Source organism: Myxocyprinus asiaticus, chromosome 7 (assembly GCF_019703515.2).
Source record: "Myxocyprinus asiaticus isolate MX2 ecotype Aquarium Trade chromosome 7, UBuf_Myxa_2, whole genome shotgun sequence".
Classification (NCBI taxonomy): domain Eukaryota; kingdom Metazoa; phylum Chordata; class Actinopteri; order Cypriniformes; family Catostomidae; genus Myxocyprinus; species Myxocyprinus asiaticus.
In genome coordinates this window covers 3,812,232-3,830,274 of record NC_059350.1, presented here as the reverse complement: position 1 = coordinate 3,830,274, position 18,043 = coordinate 3,812,232, and the positions used below count along the sequence as shown (strand labels likewise).

The 18,043-nt window shown below is 39.1% G+C and overlaps 1 protein-coding gene across 1 annotated transcript; it reads left to right on the top strand.

Annotated features, from left to right (window-relative positions):
- The first annotated feature begins 9,506 nt into the window (after nt 1-9,506).
- LOC127444247 (taste receptor type 1 member 1-like) lies at nt 9,507-13,327 on the top strand. The gene is made up of 6 exons (XM_051703518.1): nt 9,507-9,685; nt 9,864-10,161; nt 10,330-11,070; nt 11,261-11,473; nt 11,559-11,679; nt 12,393-13,327. The coding sequence occupies exons 1-6, from the start codon at nt 9,507-9,509 to the stop codon at nt 13,325-13,327; spliced, it is 2,487 nt and encodes an 828-aa protein (XP_051559478.1).
- The last annotated feature ends 4,716 nt before the right edge of the window (nt 13,328-18,043 follow it).

Genomic DNA, 18,043 nt, shown 5'->3' with positions numbered 1-18,043 from the left:
TCCATCCCACAAGAAGTGGGTAACAATCTGGTCAATAGATTTAAAAAAAATAAATAAATGCTTAGGGAGAAACAAATGAATGCACTGAATGGCAAAAAGAAACTTGGGCAAAACATTAATTTTCACTACATTAATTCGACCAATCGGTGATATAGGTAGATTGCTCCATCTCTATAAATCAGACTTAGTCTGTTCCAACAAAGGGGAGAAATTTGCAGATAAAAGAGAGGGTAGAAATCTAGTAACATTGATCCCAAGGTATCTGAATCCTGTTTTACTTAATCTGACTAGAACATCCAACTGCAAAAGACCCATAGCCACTACATTAACAGGGAAACACTCACTTTTATGAAGATTTATATTATAATCAGAGAACAAGACAAAGTTTTTCCAACATGGATAAAATAACTGGAAACTGGAAATCGGATTAGAAATATATAATAATAAATCATCGGCATAGAGTGACAATTTAATTTCAATGCCTGACCGCACCACACCCTGAAGCAAAGGGGAGGACCTCAGAGCCATCGACAATGGTTCAATGGCCAGTGCGAACAGCAAAGGGAAAAATGGGCACCCCTGTCGTGTTCCCTGTCCCAGCCTAAAATAGCTGGATCTAATGTTATTGGTGTGCACACTCGCCTGGGGAGAAACATATAAAAGGCGTATCCAAGAAATAAAATTATCCCCAAACCCAAATTTCTGAAGCACAAAGAAAAGATACTCCCACTCCACACGGTCAAACGCTTTTTCAGCGTCGAGTGAAATCATGACCTCAGGGGGTTTTGAAGTTTGTTTGGGATGAATTATATTTAAAAGGGTGCGAACATTAAAGAATAACTGTCTCCCTCTGATAAAACCTGTTTGCTCATCAGATATAATCTTTGGAAGTATGTTTTCAAGGCGAGAAGCCAATACTTTGGCCAAAATCTTGGCATCTACATTCTGCAACGAAAGGGGCCTATAAGAGCTACATAACTTAGGATCCTTATCTTTTTTTAGAAGCAGAAATATGGATGCATGTGTAAGCGTCTCTGGTAGGACGCCACGCTCTAACGATTCCGTGTACACCAACAAAAGTAATGGGGACAATTTGGTCTGAAATTTCTTAAAAAACTCGACTGGAAAGCCATCGGCCCCCGGGGCTTTATTGCAATGCATCATTTTAATTGAATAATTTCTTTTATGTCTAAAGGGGCTTCGAGATATGCGGCAACAGCTGAATCAATTGCGGTGACATTTAAATTCTATAAAAAGGAGGTCATATCATGGGAATCAGATGGAGATTCAGATGTATATAAAGTAGAATAAAAAGATTTGAAGATGGCATTATTGCCGTCAGGATCAGATAGCAAATTACCAGATGGGTCCTGGATCTGAGGAATCAATCGACTGGCTGACTGACATCTTAACTGATGTGCTGAGATGACTAGCTTTATCACCATGTTCGTAATAAGCAGTACAAGAATGCAATAGAAACCGCTCAGCATCACTGCAGATCAAGACGCCGTTTAAACTGAACTTGTGGAGGGGAGTTGGCCAGCTGATCAATATGAAAAATATCGGAAGTGAGCTCACGTATCCTTGCAGTACGAAGTCTATTTGAATGTGCAGAGTAAGAAATAATCTGTCCCAGAAGGTATGCTTTGAGTGTTTCCCAGAATAATGAATAAGAAACCACACCGTCCTGATTTGTAGCCATGAAATTATCAATTGAGGTTGAAACAAAAGAAGAGAGTTTAACCTCCATGATAATGAACATCGAGGCTGTACAGACAACTGCATATCAACACTAAGAGGGGCATGATCAGAAATAACAATAGCATGGTAAGAAACAGATGTTACTTTAGGAATTAGGAAGCTATCTATAAAAAAATAATCAATACGGGAAAACCACTGATGGACTTGTGAGAAAAAAGAAAATACCTTATCTTGAGGGCTATAAAATCACCAAGGGTCAACGCAACCATTCCTGGACATAAACTCCACTACTGACCTAGACATAGATTATGAGTCATTGACCGGGAACTAGAACGGTCCATAGCGTTAATAGCAATTACACAGTTAAGATCTCCAGCAAAACTAAGTAAATGGCTATTCAATGAGGGGAGGGTCCCAAATAATTTATTTATAAAACCTGGATCATCAAAATTTAGCGCATATACATTGACAAGGAGCACAGGATTTTGCAATAGCGTGCCAACAACAATGAAACACCTTCCATTTTTATCAGATGTTACCTTAGTAGATGAAAACTGAACACTTTTATTAATTAATATCACAACCCCTCTGGCTTTTGAATTGAAATTTGAGTGATAGACTTCCCCCACCCACTTAAGCTTCAGATGATCTTGGTTTCTCAAACGAGTCTCCTGTAAAAAAAACAAAAAAACAATATCGGTATTTAGCCTTTTCAAGAGTGAAAATATCTTTGACCTTTTGACGGGGTTACCCATGCCTTAAATGTTCCAATTAGAAACCTAACTGTGGAACAGACTGGGTTAGGCAAATTACCATGAGAATTAGCCATTTACTTTACTATCCTAAACCACTCCACTTGAGAAAAATATATAAATGCCCCTCCTGTACAATGAAAAATGGGAAAGAGAGAAGTAAAAGAAAAAAAATAGAACAAACACACCCACCCCTGCACATACAATATCTGCATCACCAAATGATGCGAACCCATGTGCAAACTCCAACTGGAGCCATCCCAAACAATTAGTGCTCACGATTAGAGATCCACAAAGAGAGGATGGAGACCTGCAGAATATACAGTGGCATGCAAAAGTTTGGGCACCCCTGATAAAAATTTCTGTTGCTGTGAATAACTAAGTGAGCAAAAGATGGCCTGATTTCCAAAAGGCATAAAGTTAAAGATGACACATTTCTCTAATCTTTTAAGCTATTTAACTTTTTTATATTCATCTTTTACAGTTTCAAAATAACAAAAAAGGAAAAGGGCCCAAAGCAAAAGTCTGGACACCCTGCATGGTCAGTACTTAGTAACACCCCCTGGCAACTATCACAGCTTGTAAAAGCTTTTTGTAGCCAGCTAAGTGTCTTTCAGTTTTTGTTTGGGTGATTTTCACCCATTCTTCCTTGCAAAAGGCTTCTAGTTCTGTGAGATTATTGGGCTGTCTTGCATGCACTGCTCTTTTGAGGTCTATCCACAGATTTTCGATGATGTTTAGGTCGGGGGACTGTGAGGGCCATGGCAAAAACTTCAGCTTGCGCCTCTTGAGGTCGTCCATTGTGGATTTTGAGGTGTTTTTAGGATCATTATCCTGTTGTAGAAGCAATCCTCTTTTCATCTTCAGCTTTTTTACAGATGGTGTGATGTTTACTTCTAGAATTTGCTGGTGTTCAATTTAATCCATTCTTTCCTCTACCAGTGAAATGTTCCCTTGTGCCACTGGCATCAACACAAGCCCAAAGCATGATCGATCCATCCCCGTGCTTAACAGTTGGAGAGGTGTTTTTTTCATGAAATTCTGCACCCTTTATTCTCCAAACATACCTTTGCTGATTGCGGCTAAAAAGTTATATTTTAACTTCATCAGTCCGCAGGACTTGTTTCCAAAATGCATCAGGCTTGTTTAGATGTTCATTTGCAAACTTCTGACACTGAAATTTGTGGTGAGGATGCATGAAAGGTTTCTTCTCATGACTCTTCCATTAAGGTCATATCTGTGCAGGTGTTGCTGCACAGTAGAACAGTGCACCACTACTCCAGAGTCTGCTAAATCTTCCTTAAGGTCTTTTGCAGTCAAACAGGGGTTTTGATTTGCCTTTCTAGCAATCCAACGAGCAGTTCTCTCTGAAAGTTTTCTTGGTCTTCCAGACCTCAACTTGAACTCCACCGTTCCTGTTAACTACCATTTCTTCATTACATTATGAACTGAGGAAACGGCTACCTGAAAATGCTTTGCTATCTTCTTATATACTTCTCCTGCTTTGTGGGCATCAATTATTTTAATTCTCAGAGCACAAGGCAGCTGCTTAGAGGAGCTCATGGCTGCTGATTGTTGGGACAAGATTTGAGTCCAAATGATGATTGTGAACAAGCCACAGCCCTAACAAGCTAATTAAGGTCTGAGACCTTGGTAAAAGTTATCTGAGAGCTCAAATCTCTTGGGGTGCCCAAACTTTTGCATGGTGCTCCTTTCCCTTTTTTCACTCTAAAATTGTACAAAATAAAAATAATACACTAATACTGCTTAAAATGTTGAAAAGAATGTTTCATCTTAAACTTTATGCCTTTTGGAGATCAGTTCATCTTCTACTCACTTAACTATTCACAGCAACAGAAATTTTGACCAGGGGTGCACAAACATTTGCATGCCACTGTACCATTCAATAGTAATAATAATAAAAAAGCACAGTAGTTCAGATATTACAGCAGAGAACCTGCTTTAACTCAGCTTAACCAATAACACTGCACTTATACAACAATCGAGAAACCAATAACCAAGTTTGACTTATAATTAGAGACTGAACATATTTAGAATATCATTTATATTTGAGACAATAAAGCAACCTCAAAAAACACGTAAACAATGTCTCACTCACAATAGTCCATAGTCCAGTGACAGGACATAATGCCAAGTGGTTAACTTACCCTACTCACGTGACCACACTTAAACATTCACAAATCACTTGATTCACTCTGATGAGACAGTAAGGAATTGACATAAACTTTAGCCAAATCCGGTGAGTTAACTGCCTCTCCACCCCGTTGTAAGTAACACGCAGCCTAGCTGGATGGAGAAATCCGTACTTCATTGCTGGCGGACATCATTGAAGGCTGCTCGAGCTTGAGCAGGTTTTGCAGTAAAATCTGGGAAGATGGATATTCTCATAACACCGACTTTGAACTCTCTCATCTCACGCGCACGCTGTAAGACCTCAACACAGTCCGAGTGATAATGCAGTCTTGCCACAATAACTTGTGGATGCTCCCCCGGTCTAGGCTTTGGCATTAATGTGCGATGCAATCTGTCAATGATAATGTCCTTGTCAATGTTAAGTGCCTCCTTAAGTAACTTGGAGACCGCCGTAGTAGTAGGAGGTTTATCTTCCAGTTTTACCACGGTGGCCGAGAAAGAATCTACCTTCTCCTGTAGCACGGTGATATCATCAGAACAGGTGGAAAGAGACTGTTCCATGTCCTTCACCGTACTTTTCAGTGTCGACATGTCAGCCTGCACCAAAACCATGCTGTTAGAAAATTCCGCCTTCTCGGCCTGAAGTTCACTCTTGATGGTCGATAAGTCATCGCTCAACATGGACCATAACTCAGAGCAAAATATTTCTGCATAACGATGATAGTATTTCAGCTTTAAGGGACTGAGTATCATCCGGAGTCATCCCAAGCTCAGTTCGCTCATCCCGGCTGGCTGAGTCACGCTCTGCCGAGGACATGCTTGCTGTAGCAGGCCGCTGTTGCGATGTCTGTGCGTTACCTCCTTTATTTGTTTTAGTTTTAATTTACTTTGAAAACCCTCCGCAAGCACGTCCTACTCCATAGCTCACCTAACCGAAAGTCTCCCAACTCCCACTACTATGTGGTGCTGAGTGATGACGACTAACTGCAGCCTGTGCCAGCCAGATATCATTTCAATCTACTAAAATTGACTTCACAGAGTTTGAACTGATGCCAGCACCAACCGTCAGACATGGGATACTTCACTGGACACTGCCTGAAACTTGGACTTAAGATGGACTCCACTGCAAATTAATCTGTAATTTACACACTCTTAAAATGGAATAAGTAGATAATAATTTAACTGCAGCCTTCATCAGCCAAATAACAATAGATGATGCATCTGTTCGCACTTCCGCAGTTAATTAAGAATGTAATTTCTAAGACTTTAGTCATTAATCTTACAATTAATACAATATCTTTTTGTTTAAACATTGGCCCCTAACACTTAGTTTACTAATTTAAAATCTTGACTTGTACTTTTTTGTACGGATTTAGGCATGGGCGACATGGGCAGTTGCCCAGGGCGGTCCCATATATATATATGGCATATATATACCACAGGGTACATATTCTATTATTACAGGATACATGATGGAGATTACTGAACAACTTGAAATCTAGAGAAATGAGTTAATGAGTTTCTGCTATGATTTTATTTACAATTTTCAATGTAGGCTACTTACCTTATGAAAGTGTATTGCATACAGTCCATCTCAGCTGCGAGTCACGCCAGCAACCCCCCCCCCCCCCCGCCCATCAAGCAAAATTAAAACTAGGCAAGGCAACTAGGGAAAACAAGGCAAGCAAAATTAGAACTATTGCAAAACATTTTTCTGTAGTTACTGTATACCATTATGTATACCATAAAATATACCATTGTTCCGTGTTGTTACAGTGTAAGTCCAACTTGTTACCCCCATTTTCCATGTAGCTTTAGGGTAAGTGCAACATTTGCGGGCTGTAAATTGAAGTGGTGCTTGTTACCCGCTTGTTCCATGTAGTTACAGGTAACTCATGTATCCTGTAATAATAGAGTATGTACCCCGTAGTTAGAAAATACCTACAGTAGCCTATATATGTAGGTACACTATTATTACAAAAAGGTACGCTGTGTATGTTCTTGCTTAATTTCTCTCAAAGTAAGACTGTTGTTTAGCATAGTATACGGTCATATACCACGTAATATTAGAATAGTTACCCCTTAGTTATAAAATACTTACAGTATAAATTATTTTATTATTTTATTATTTTTCAGGTTGTTACCCCTTTATTCCCAAACTTTACATATTGTTCCCTTATACCTTCAAGTACGTACTGTGTAGTTACACTATTAATACAAAAAAGGTACGCTGTAACTTTGGTGTACTTACACTGTAAATTGCGGGCTGTAATCTAAAGCGTTATCCGACTTGACTTGACCAATCTAAATCATACAGAAGCACAAATATTATTACTATGGCACCAAAGGGCATGACCAAAATAATGCCAACATTCACCCGATTACACTACATTATAGAGCCTGTCCTTCATTCTAGCAAAGAACATTTGCCCTTTGGCTGCTCACATACAATCCAACAAAAAGCTGCAATCTGGGCTCAAATTTCAAAATCATAATTTTCTAAGGACTGATCATTTTCTCAACAGAAGTCACATCATGGTATCACACAGTCATTTTCAGTATTTACTCACCACCTCTAAAGTTGAAAACCTTTATGAGTGATGATTCTAATGCAAATATAAAACCCACACTAAAGGTTTAGATGGCTGCAGTTAAGCATTATGTTTCATGACAGCTTATTTCTGTAAACATTTTGGATGAGGAGACGTTGGTAATCAGGATAAATGTGTGTGATTGGCTCTTCTGAATTCTGTAAGTAACACTGAGTAAAATCTTAAGTATATGAATGTATTGTTTGAATGAGTTATGAGAAAAATAAGTTGTGTTAAATAAATCCCACTGCCCAAAATGTGATTTATCTTCTGTTGTTTGTGGTGTGGTTTAATGCTCTACTTAATAACTGACACATTGTCTAAGAATTTAGATATGGAAATGGATAGTGCACCTGAATGTGACCATGTGTGCCAACCCGGTGGCTACGGCTGTGCTAGCCTCATTGACACTGTTAATGCATTCTCAGTACCCCCGATTCTGTATGGCATAACCTCTCATCCGAACATACGCACCAATCCGGCAGCTAACCCTGCTAAAAAGACCAGCTAAACCAGCATGCAATTCCAATGCTGTTCTAGGCTGGTTATGCTGGTTAGTGCTGGCCTAGCTAGTGGACCAGCATAACCATGCTTTTCACCATCAATACCTAGCTAGTGAAGCTGGTTGACAAACATAGTCTTTTTGTTGAAGCTGGTAAAGCTAGTTTAAAAGCCTGGTGGAAACATCAGCACACCAGCGTCTCATGCTGGGGGACCAACACCTTAAACACAACATATGCTGGTGACCAGCAATGCTGGGCTTTTCAGCAGGGAAGGCTGTGCTTGCCCCACTGGCACCGTTAATGCATGCTCAGTGCCCCCGATTCCATATGGCATACTACCTCACCAAACAACACTATGCGCCAACCTCTCTAATAACCCTAGCAAGACAGACACCAGCTCTAGTATTCCTTCCCCTGATGTAATTGTTCCACACATAATCTCAAGCATCACAAATATTTCCTATCCCTAATTTCTCACTTCTGCCTTTCTCACATCTGCTCACCCCACTTTTGTCCTTCCTTCCTAACCATAGCCATATGTACCCTTTGTCAGCTTCCCCTGCCATTTCGTTTGCCAATGTCTTTCAATAATAGCTGCATTGATGTTCCCATGAATCCTGGACACCCGACCTCCACAGGGTAATTGGCAGTCCTCCATCCATTTTCCCTGCACTCGGCACCCAGATCAGCATATTTTAACTTCTTCCTCTCATAGGCTGCCTCCAGTCCCTCTTCCCATTGGATAGTAAGCTCAATCATTATGACTTTTCTAGCTGATGTTGACCATAACACTACGTTCTGCCTCAAGGAGGTAATGGTGACTTCAGAAGGAAATTTCAGCTGCTGACCGAGGTCGACCTCCATTGTCCAATCACTTCCAGTCGCCAGAATTGATCTGGCTACCATCTGTGCAGTGCCTTGTTCGGCACCTCCCTTTTTAACAAAATCAATGAGGAGCATGGTGGCCTTTGTTTGCCTTTACTCTACACATCTTTAGGATCTCCGCCAGTTTGCACAGGACCTGATCATGCCGCCACCTGTACAGTCCCTGTACAGGTCTTCTCTTGCTTGTAGCCCAGGGTGATGGTACATCTAATGGTACAAACAATGCTACATCTGAAAGACAACGCAGCAAACCTAGCCACTTCCTGATGTAACTGTAGGCCTTGCTATCCATCTTTGCCACTAATGCTGCAGTGATCTCACACATTTTTGGTGGCCACATCAGGTGATATTAAAGTGTAAATTGGTTACTCCAGACCATGAATTTGCCTGGGAGATGACAATGATCTAACTTATCTAGGCCCTCTTTAAGCTGCTTCAGGACCAACACTGCCATGTTTTTGTCTGAAATATCTGCGATATATTCTCTCCCTAAACTTCGAATAGGCTGCTCTGCCAGCAATGTGCTTCTTTCCCCATCCTCGATACATTGGTAGTCAGAATAAATGTGTTCCATAGATTGGCTCTTCTGAATTTTGTAAGTAACACTGAGTAAAATCTTAATTATATGAATGTATTGTTTGAAAAAGTAATGAGATGAATAAGTGGTGTTAAATGAATACCACTGCCCAAAATGTGATTTATCTTCTGTTGTTTGTGGTGTGGTGTAATGCTCTACTTAATAACTGACACACGGTCTGTGATTTAGATATGAAAATGAACATTAGTATCACTGAATATAGTGGTTTAAGCAAATTGAAATGTGTTTTAAGCAAATTTAGTTGTAGTATATGAGTCTGACTTCTCTCAAATAAATGGAAATTGCACATCCCTGTTTTATAACCAACTGTCCATCTGAAATCATGCTTCTGGGTAGCATTTACAGATTCTTTTTATGCTTTATTATTTGTTTCTTCAGCGTTTCTTGCTCATCATTTGAATTCAGCTTGGGGGGAGATTATTTATTGGGTGGTCTTTTTGCTTTACATGAAGTGGATCATGCAAAACCCCAGTCCACCCCAGAGGCCGTTGAATGTTCCAGGTAAGCAAGGACCTTTTTGCTTTTACATGAGGTGGCTTTAACACACCTTCAACTGGATGCTTATCACACAAGTTTATAATTATCACTAGGCAATGTTGTAAATTGAGGCAGCATTTCCGCAATATTTAATTGCCAGCTGAAACATCTGTTTAAGAGACAATTCTTATTTGTTTTCTAGGCACACAATTTCAGTATCTGGTTATCAGATGTTCCAAGTGATGAGGTTTGCTGTTGAGGAGATTAATAACTCCACCACCCTCCTGCCTAATGTTTCTCTTGGCTATGAGATTTTTGACCATTGTACTGCAACAAAGAATTTCCCTGCAGTTTTCAGTTTTATCTCACAGAATGGATCAATAAAACCTAAAGAAATGCTCAGTGACCATCAGCCTAAAGTGATTGCTTTAACAGGACCATATGGAAGCACGAGAACTGTGACGATTGCATCATTGCTCACAATTGACCTTATACCAATAGTAAATATCTTTTTTATACAGTTTACATAATGAAACACACTTACTTCATACACTGTATTCAGGCCTACCAAAGAGTGCAGGACCATAATTAAAGTGACGGATAAATATATACAATATATACAATTTTAACTAATTGTTTGTAAAATAGTGTTTTCTTCTGTTTCAAAGGTGAGCTATGGAGCTACCAGCTATGCGTTAAGTAATAAACTTCAATATCCCTCTTTACTAAGAACAGTCCCCAGCAACAAAGACCTGATACAGATGATTATTCGCATCATACAGTGGTTTGGATGGAACTGGGTTGCCTTCCTTGGAAGCCAGGACGATTACAGTGAAGACGGCCTAAAACAGTTTAACAAGTATATTAACAATACTGACATTTGTTTGGCCTATCAAGATACTCTTAGCTTAGAGGCAAACTACAGTTTAGCACTTAAGAAGATTGATATGCTCAAAATAAATGTCATTGTGGTTTTTGCTATGCCACAAAATGTAAAAAACATAATCAAAGCAGCCATAGCAAACAACATCCGAGACAAAGTTTGGATTGCAAGTGAAACATGGTCAATGGATAAACAGCTTCCAAGAGAGCCAGGAATTGAAAAAATTGGTAGAATTATTGGCATTACGGAGAGATTATTGTCACTGCCTGGATTTGATGAATTCATCTTTAAGGCCAAAGGAACATCTAATGTTCACAATAATGATAGCGTTGAAGTCCAGGGTGATACATGTAATCAAGCTTGCGAGAGCTGCTCATTGTTGACTGCAGAAGAAATTATAAATGAAAATCCCACATTCTCTTTTGCCATCTATGCTGCCATATATACCATAGCTCATGCATTACATAATGTTCTACAGTGTGACATGACTGAATGCCACAAAAATACAACAGTTAGGCCATACATGGTGAGTGAATGCATTTGAATGTGCATAAGATTAATTATTATCAAGTAATAATTCATGTTATTACTTAATAATATAATGTATTATATTAAAATGTATTATTCTATTATATAAATAGATAATAATAATATACTGCATATTATTTGTCTTTTTTACATTTATTTTATTTTGAAAATTCACAACACTACAACAGCTTCTAGGCGAAATGAAGAAAGTGGATTTTTCACTCAATGGTCATCAGGTGAAATATGATGATAATGGTGATCCAACCGTCAATTACGCAATCATGCTTTGGCATACTGAAACAAATCCTCCACGATTTGAGATGGTGGGCACATATGATACATTTCCAGAAATTACCTTTACCATCAACAGCTCTCTTTTGCCCTGGCATAACAATGGTTCTGTAAGTAATCGTTCTCAGAGAGCTTTTTTCTTCAAATTTAGGCATCTAGATTCACTTCAATAACACTTTTTCCTTTTTCATAAAGGTTCCTTTCTCCAACTGTTCTGTTGAGTGTAAGGAGGGATATTCCAGGGAACGCGAGGGATTGCATGATTGTTGTTTTCAGTGTAAAAAATGTCCAAGGAACAGCTATGTGAATTATTCTCGTGAGTACCTTAAGCAATGGTCCGTGACACTGGTATTTTAGCTTTTCTGTCCATGCTACCACCACATTAATGTGCTTAAACATTACTGCAGATATACATATTTTGAGGTGTGATTTGCCAACATAATGTTTTTCCTCATCAAAAGGAGTCACTAGTTTTATTATGTGATGGCTTCTTTTGAGCCATCTCACAATATATGAATGCATGTTTTGCAGAGCTCTTGAAAAGGCTGCCAGGTGCACCATTACTTTTCTCTCTGTTATTTTAATGGTTCACTGGTATGGGCCAACTATAAAGGCTGGATTACACTTCACGACTTTTATAATCTGAACTGACTCTCAAGTCGTTTGAAATGGAAGTACACACCCTCCCATTCTAGCAAACACATGACATTTAAAATCAAACATGTACGGGTGTGTTGCTGTTATTGTGGCTGTTACTCTCTGTTTCAAGTCGCAAAAGACACTCACTAATTTGGGTGCGTCCTTGGGCGGCATTCCAACATATGAGGATGAATTTTCAAAAATACTGTATTTCCCAATTTCATAAATTGAATAATAGATTTTAAATAAATCTACACTTCATCCTTCTGTTGTTCCCTAGTAAAAATCTCAGTTATGTACCAATTTTTGAATGTTGACATTGATTGGAATGCTTAGTATGCACCAACTGTTACCTTCTTGATCACAAGAGACATTTTTGCTGTTTTTCAGGGGACCCCAATACCTGTTTTCCATGTGCAGAGAATGAATGGTCTGTTGAGGGGAGCACAACATGTAAGACACGCTCTGTTGTCTATCTTGAGTTCACAGAAATCCCCTCCATCATATTCATGGTTTCTATCATATGCCTGATGTCTTTCTTTATTGCCATCTTTTGCCTTTTTGCCTACAATCACGATACACCAGTGGTGAAGTCAGCTGGTGGCAGCATGTGTTTGCTAATGTTGGCATGTTTGATTATGTCTAGCATAAGTTTGTTCTTCTTCTTTGGAAACCCCACACCTGCACATTGTATCTTGAGAAATTTTATATTTACATTTTTCTTCACTGTCTGTCTCTCCTGTCTGACTGTCCGTGCTTTTCAAATTGTTTGTATCTTCAAAATGGCTGCCAAGTTTCCTAACTTGCACAGCTTTTGGGTAAAGCACAATGGCCACTGGCTCTTCATTGTATTTTCCTCTGTTGTTGTTTTAATTGCTTGTGTGTTATGGGTGACTGTTGCACCTCCCAAACCCACCAGGGACACGCTTTCTTTTAAGGACCAGGTTATACTTACCTGTGAAAATGGGAACATTATTACCATTAGCATTATTGTCTTTCTATGTTGGTTTCTTGGTTTCCTCTGTCTCGTTTTTTCTTACATGGGAAGAGATCTGCCGAAAAATTACAATGAGGCCAAATCAATAACCTTTGGTTTAGTGTTGTTTTATGTGAGCTGGACTGCATACATTACAGCAGTACTCACTCTGAAGAGCAAATACATACTGCTTTTTAATGCAATAGCCCAGCTAGCCAGTATAAGTGCAATTTTCTTCAGCTATTTCATACCAAAATCTTATATCATAATATTTCAACCAAAAAAGAACACAACTGCATACTTTCAAACATCAATTCAGAATTACACCCAAACCATTAGTAGGACCTAGTACACATCAATGATGTTGCACAGATGAAGATCAAATCTGCCTCAAGGGAACTGCAATTGCCTTTAGTAGCAGTATAGTTGTGTTATTAAGACGAGAGCTTGGTAACTATCACGGATTTATTATACTGACAATGTTTTGTTTTTTTTATGACAGGAACTTTTTCAAATAATTCATGAATGTGTTTTGGCTACATACTATTTTTTTTTAAACAAAATCTCTTACGATACGTTAATTGCTGAAGGAGCGAGTGGTTAAATTCATTGCTCAAGATAACAGATAGCCCTTTTCCACCAAAATTGGATAGTTCTCGTGCCGAGCCTGTGCTCATCTGGTTCAGGCCATGGGCAATCAGGAGCCTATCGCAAACCGCCCGTGTTTTTTAAAGTAGGTATAGCTGCAGGCCAGTGATCTCCATATGGGGTGGAATTTCCAAAAGAGGATGGGGTTACTCTAGAAAGGGGCGTGGTTACTCCAAAAGGGGGTTGCGCCAACTCTAAAAGGGGGCGTCACTTCCACACATGGTAAGGGATAGGTTAGGGTTCGGGAAAGTGTTAGGTTATGGGCTCCCTATATCGTTGCTCTCGGTTAGGAGTTCCCACCCCTTTTTGGAGCTCTGCCTGCAGCTATATTCTATATCGTTTTTACACTGATTTGAAACCCGGATGGTGATGTAATGGGTCATGTGGCTACATGGTAGTTTTACATGACTATCTTACCTGCCCATAAACAAACATGGCACATCACAGTGTTTGTGGAACAGCTTTTACATCTGTTTATGAGGACATATTTAAACATACAGAGAAATGCATTCCAGCTTTATTACATTGCTCAACAAGATTGCCAGAGACAACATCAACGCTCAAGACAACAAGTGGCGAAATTACATTAGTTGTTTGAACTTTTTAATGTGGCTTAACTTGCTAAGCTCTATAAACTGTAACAGTGGAACCGTTATTAATATTGGTGTAGCAGATGGTTACATTTGAATTTTTGCCATAGCTTAAAATATTGTGTTTACGTCTTGATGGAGAATCCCACCGTTTTACTTAACAGACAAATCCCCTTACTGAACAAAACGATGCACAAAATAAGATGAGAAGAGTGTTAGGAAAGCTAACAAAGCTGGCAAATCTAATAACTTACTGAGATCAGCTGCTGTGGACACCAAACACCGGCATGCAATACTTCTTGCTCTATCTCCTCGTAGGCTCTTTTCCCCGCTTCGCAATTTCTCTGTTTATCTCAGATCTCAGTAGGAGACCATATTGTAAGTAGAGTGCGAGTTTCATCCACTTGTCTTCAATGCTTTTTATGTCTGACATTTTTTATTGTTGTTATAGAGTGATAAAGTACTCCTTGTGGCACACGGTAGCTACTGTTGTTGTTTGGAAAACTTTGGTGAGGAAACATAATCCTGCCATCTGCCTCCTAACATAATCAGTTTTTGCGTAGAGGCCAGCAAGGTTTTGGGGCCGGAGCGGAACCGTTTTTTCCGCCCCAGAACGGCCTTTTCTGCGGTGGAAATGCGTGGAACAGTTCGAGAATTCACACCAGCCTAGGAACCCGCCCCTGAAACATGTTGGTGGAAAAGGGCTAAGAGTGCTAAGGAGAGGGAATTCTGTAATCCACAAGAACCCTCTACCTGGGAGTCAACTCAGAATCTTTAGCCCCTTTCCCACTTACAGTCCCGGTACTTTTCCCTTAGTTACTTTCTAGATGAGAACACTTATGAGGAACGACACACCTGAGGAGACTTTTCCTCTTTTGCATTTGCTCTAACAAAAGTAACCCCCGTAGTGACGTCATCTAATATCGTCCATTTTTCTTCTGATGTTGTTGGCACATGTGATTCAATAGCAACAACAACAACAAAATCAACAACACTGATGGAGGACACCAGGATCGGAGCTACACTTTGTTTAGGACTGTTTTACGCTGCATTTTTGGCTGCATTTGAAAATGTAGGCAGCTGCCTAATCAGTTAATGGTTTAAAGGACAGCGTTTTTAGATGAATGTATCTCGAAAGTAAACTGGTCTCTGAACAGTTAAAAAAAAGCACATTATTTTATCATACCTCATTACGCAGCCTCAACTCAGTGGATAACATGTTAAAAAATGCACTATGACCCTTTATATCAACACGATCTTTTACAATAAAGGCTTTTATGACTCAACATAAATTAATGTACTGACATACTCATTTACTTAAAATGGCGTCTTGATGAAAGTTATTCATGCAGTAACAGGCACGCAACACTTCCCTGATGTAAACTAGATTTCATGATGGTTTAGTGTATAACAGAGTTCAATTACCCACTCTCGATAAACATCTAGTTATTTATATCCATCATCCCAGGAAAAATTCGATGTAATAATCCAGAAATCACTTTTTTCTTTATGGTCACACAGTACAAACAGATGTGATGAAATCACACGCACACACATGTGAAATGGGTGATTCTCTTTGGATACTTTGTTTGTAAAATGTTATTTCTGTTAAGGGAATTAGCAACTCTCATTTCTCAATGCTTTGTGCATCAGGTTTTTGACCAATCAGAGCCTGCAGCACCTCCCACAGTCCCTCTACACCCCCAAAAGTACCTACCATGGAAATGGAGCTAAAAATGTCCCTTAAAATGGCTACGAGGAACTATAGTTCCTCAGGTGCGAAAACGACTTGTCCCGGGGAAATGTACCTAAAGAAGGCTTTAGTGCCTGCAGTGGGAAAGGGCCTTTTGTGTTAGTGGCTTAGATTCTTCATTATTGTTACTGTATGTATAAGATATATGCAAAGAAAAGAGTGGACATCAATTCTAGGTTTCAGTTTGCATTAAGATATTTTGTAATTATGAGAATGAAAAGGAAAAGATAAGTGTAAATGTAAATGCAAATGCTTATGCTTACTTGTAATAGACTGTATAATTATCTGATTAAAATTGTCAAAACTTTCATAACTTAATGGCCAGGAGCAGGTTTGTGAATTTCAGATCAGCAAGCCTGTGTGTCATACTGTTTCTTATTTGTATTTATTGGCTCTGTAGTTGAGCATTATTAAGAAAAATCTAACCTCTGTATAAAGCACATGTTTAAATAAACTTTAACATGCATCAACCTGGGTGCTATGAGTTTGGCATTTCACCTCATGCAAATATGTAGACTGTCCTTTACTCACTGCAGTTTTTTAATCATTTTAATTCAGCCTTTTCATGTAAGAAAATAGAACATATTCAATACCTCAACAAAACACAGTAAGAATGGTATAATCTCACTGTAGTTTAACTGGCAACTATCATAACGAACCACTGCACTATTCACACAGATTTGCTAGAAGACTGCAAATGGTAACATGGAGACGTGGGAATGCCCACCTCATTTAAGTCAGTGTCACATTTTAATTTTATATGTTGCACAGACTACTACATACATTTTCTTTAATACAAACAGTTCTTCCATAATTTGTATTGTAAAGACAAGGGTTGGATCCTAGAATTGATCTTTTACCCTATGTCCCATTGAACTGTTACCAATTGTTTTGTTGTATTCGTTTTTAGTCATTGTTTTTGTCTTTTGAAGAAAATGTCAATATGTCATATCTATTCATCTTAGTCCATATTACTGTGACTGAAATGGCATACAATATTAGTCGACAGATGAGCAAAATGACATTGACACCATTCAAAAGTATGTTTTTTCTGACAAAATAATAAACATTTCCAAGAAATATTAAAATTGCCATTATTTCCTTACATTATAGTACATCCTTTTCCAGTAATCTATTGCCATCGATGAGTGAAGACATGACACCCCATCCCGGAATTTAGCGCCCGTGAGCAAAGATGGCAGCCTTCAGATCACGTACTACAGGTGCATCTCAATAAATTAGAATGTCGTGAAAAAGTTCATTTATTTCAATAATTCAACTCAAATTGTGAAACTCGTGTATTAAATAAATTCAATGCACACAGACTGAAGTAGTTCAAGTCTTTGGTTCTTTTAATTGTGATGATTTTAGCTCACATTTAACAAAAATCCACCAATTCACTATCTCAAAAAATTAGAATATGGTGACATGCCAATCAGCTAATCAACTCAAAACACCTGCAAAGGTTTCCTGAGCCTTCAAAATGGTCTCTCAGTTTGGTTCACTAGGCTACACAATCATGGGGAAGACTGCTGATCTGACAGTTGTCCAGAAGACAATCATTGACACCCTTCACAAGGAGGGTAAGCCACAAACATTCATTGCCAAAGAAGCTGGCTGTTCACAGAGTGCTGTATCCAAGCATGTTAACAGAACGTTGAGTGGAAGGAAAAAGTGTGGAAGAAAAAGATGTACAACCAACCAAGAGAACCGCAGCCTTATGAGGATTGTCAAGCAAAATCGATTCAAGAGTTTGGGTGAACTTCACAAGGAATGGACTGAGGCTGGGGTCAAGGCATCAAGAGCCACCACACACAGACATGTCAAGGAATTTGGCTACAGTTGTCGTATTCCTCTTGTTAAGCCACTCCTGAACCACAGACAATGTCAGAGGCATCTTACCTGGGCTAAGGAGAAGAACTACTGGACTGTTGCCCAGTGGTCCAAAGTCCTCTTTTCAGATGAGAGCAAGTTTTGTATTTCATTTGGAAACCAAGGTCCTAGAGTCTGGAGGAAGGGTGGAGAAGCTCATAGCCCAAGTTGCTTGAAGTCCAGTGTTAAGTTTCCACAGTCT

Excerpts from the sequence above, each read along its gene's own strand:
- LOC127444247 (XM_051703518.1), top strand. The coding sequence starts at position 9,507 with ATGCTTCTGGGTAGCATTTACAGATTCTTTTTATGCTTTATTATTTGT. Across the intron at positions 11,071-11,260 it reads CAACAGTTAGGCCATACATG|CTTCTAGGCGAAATGAAGAA; the intron begins GTGAGTGAATGC and ends ACACTACAACAG. Across the intron at positions 11,680-12,392 it reads CAGCTATGTGAATTATTCTC|GGGACCCCAATACCTGTTTT; the intron begins GTGAGTACCTTA and ends GCTGTTTTTCAG.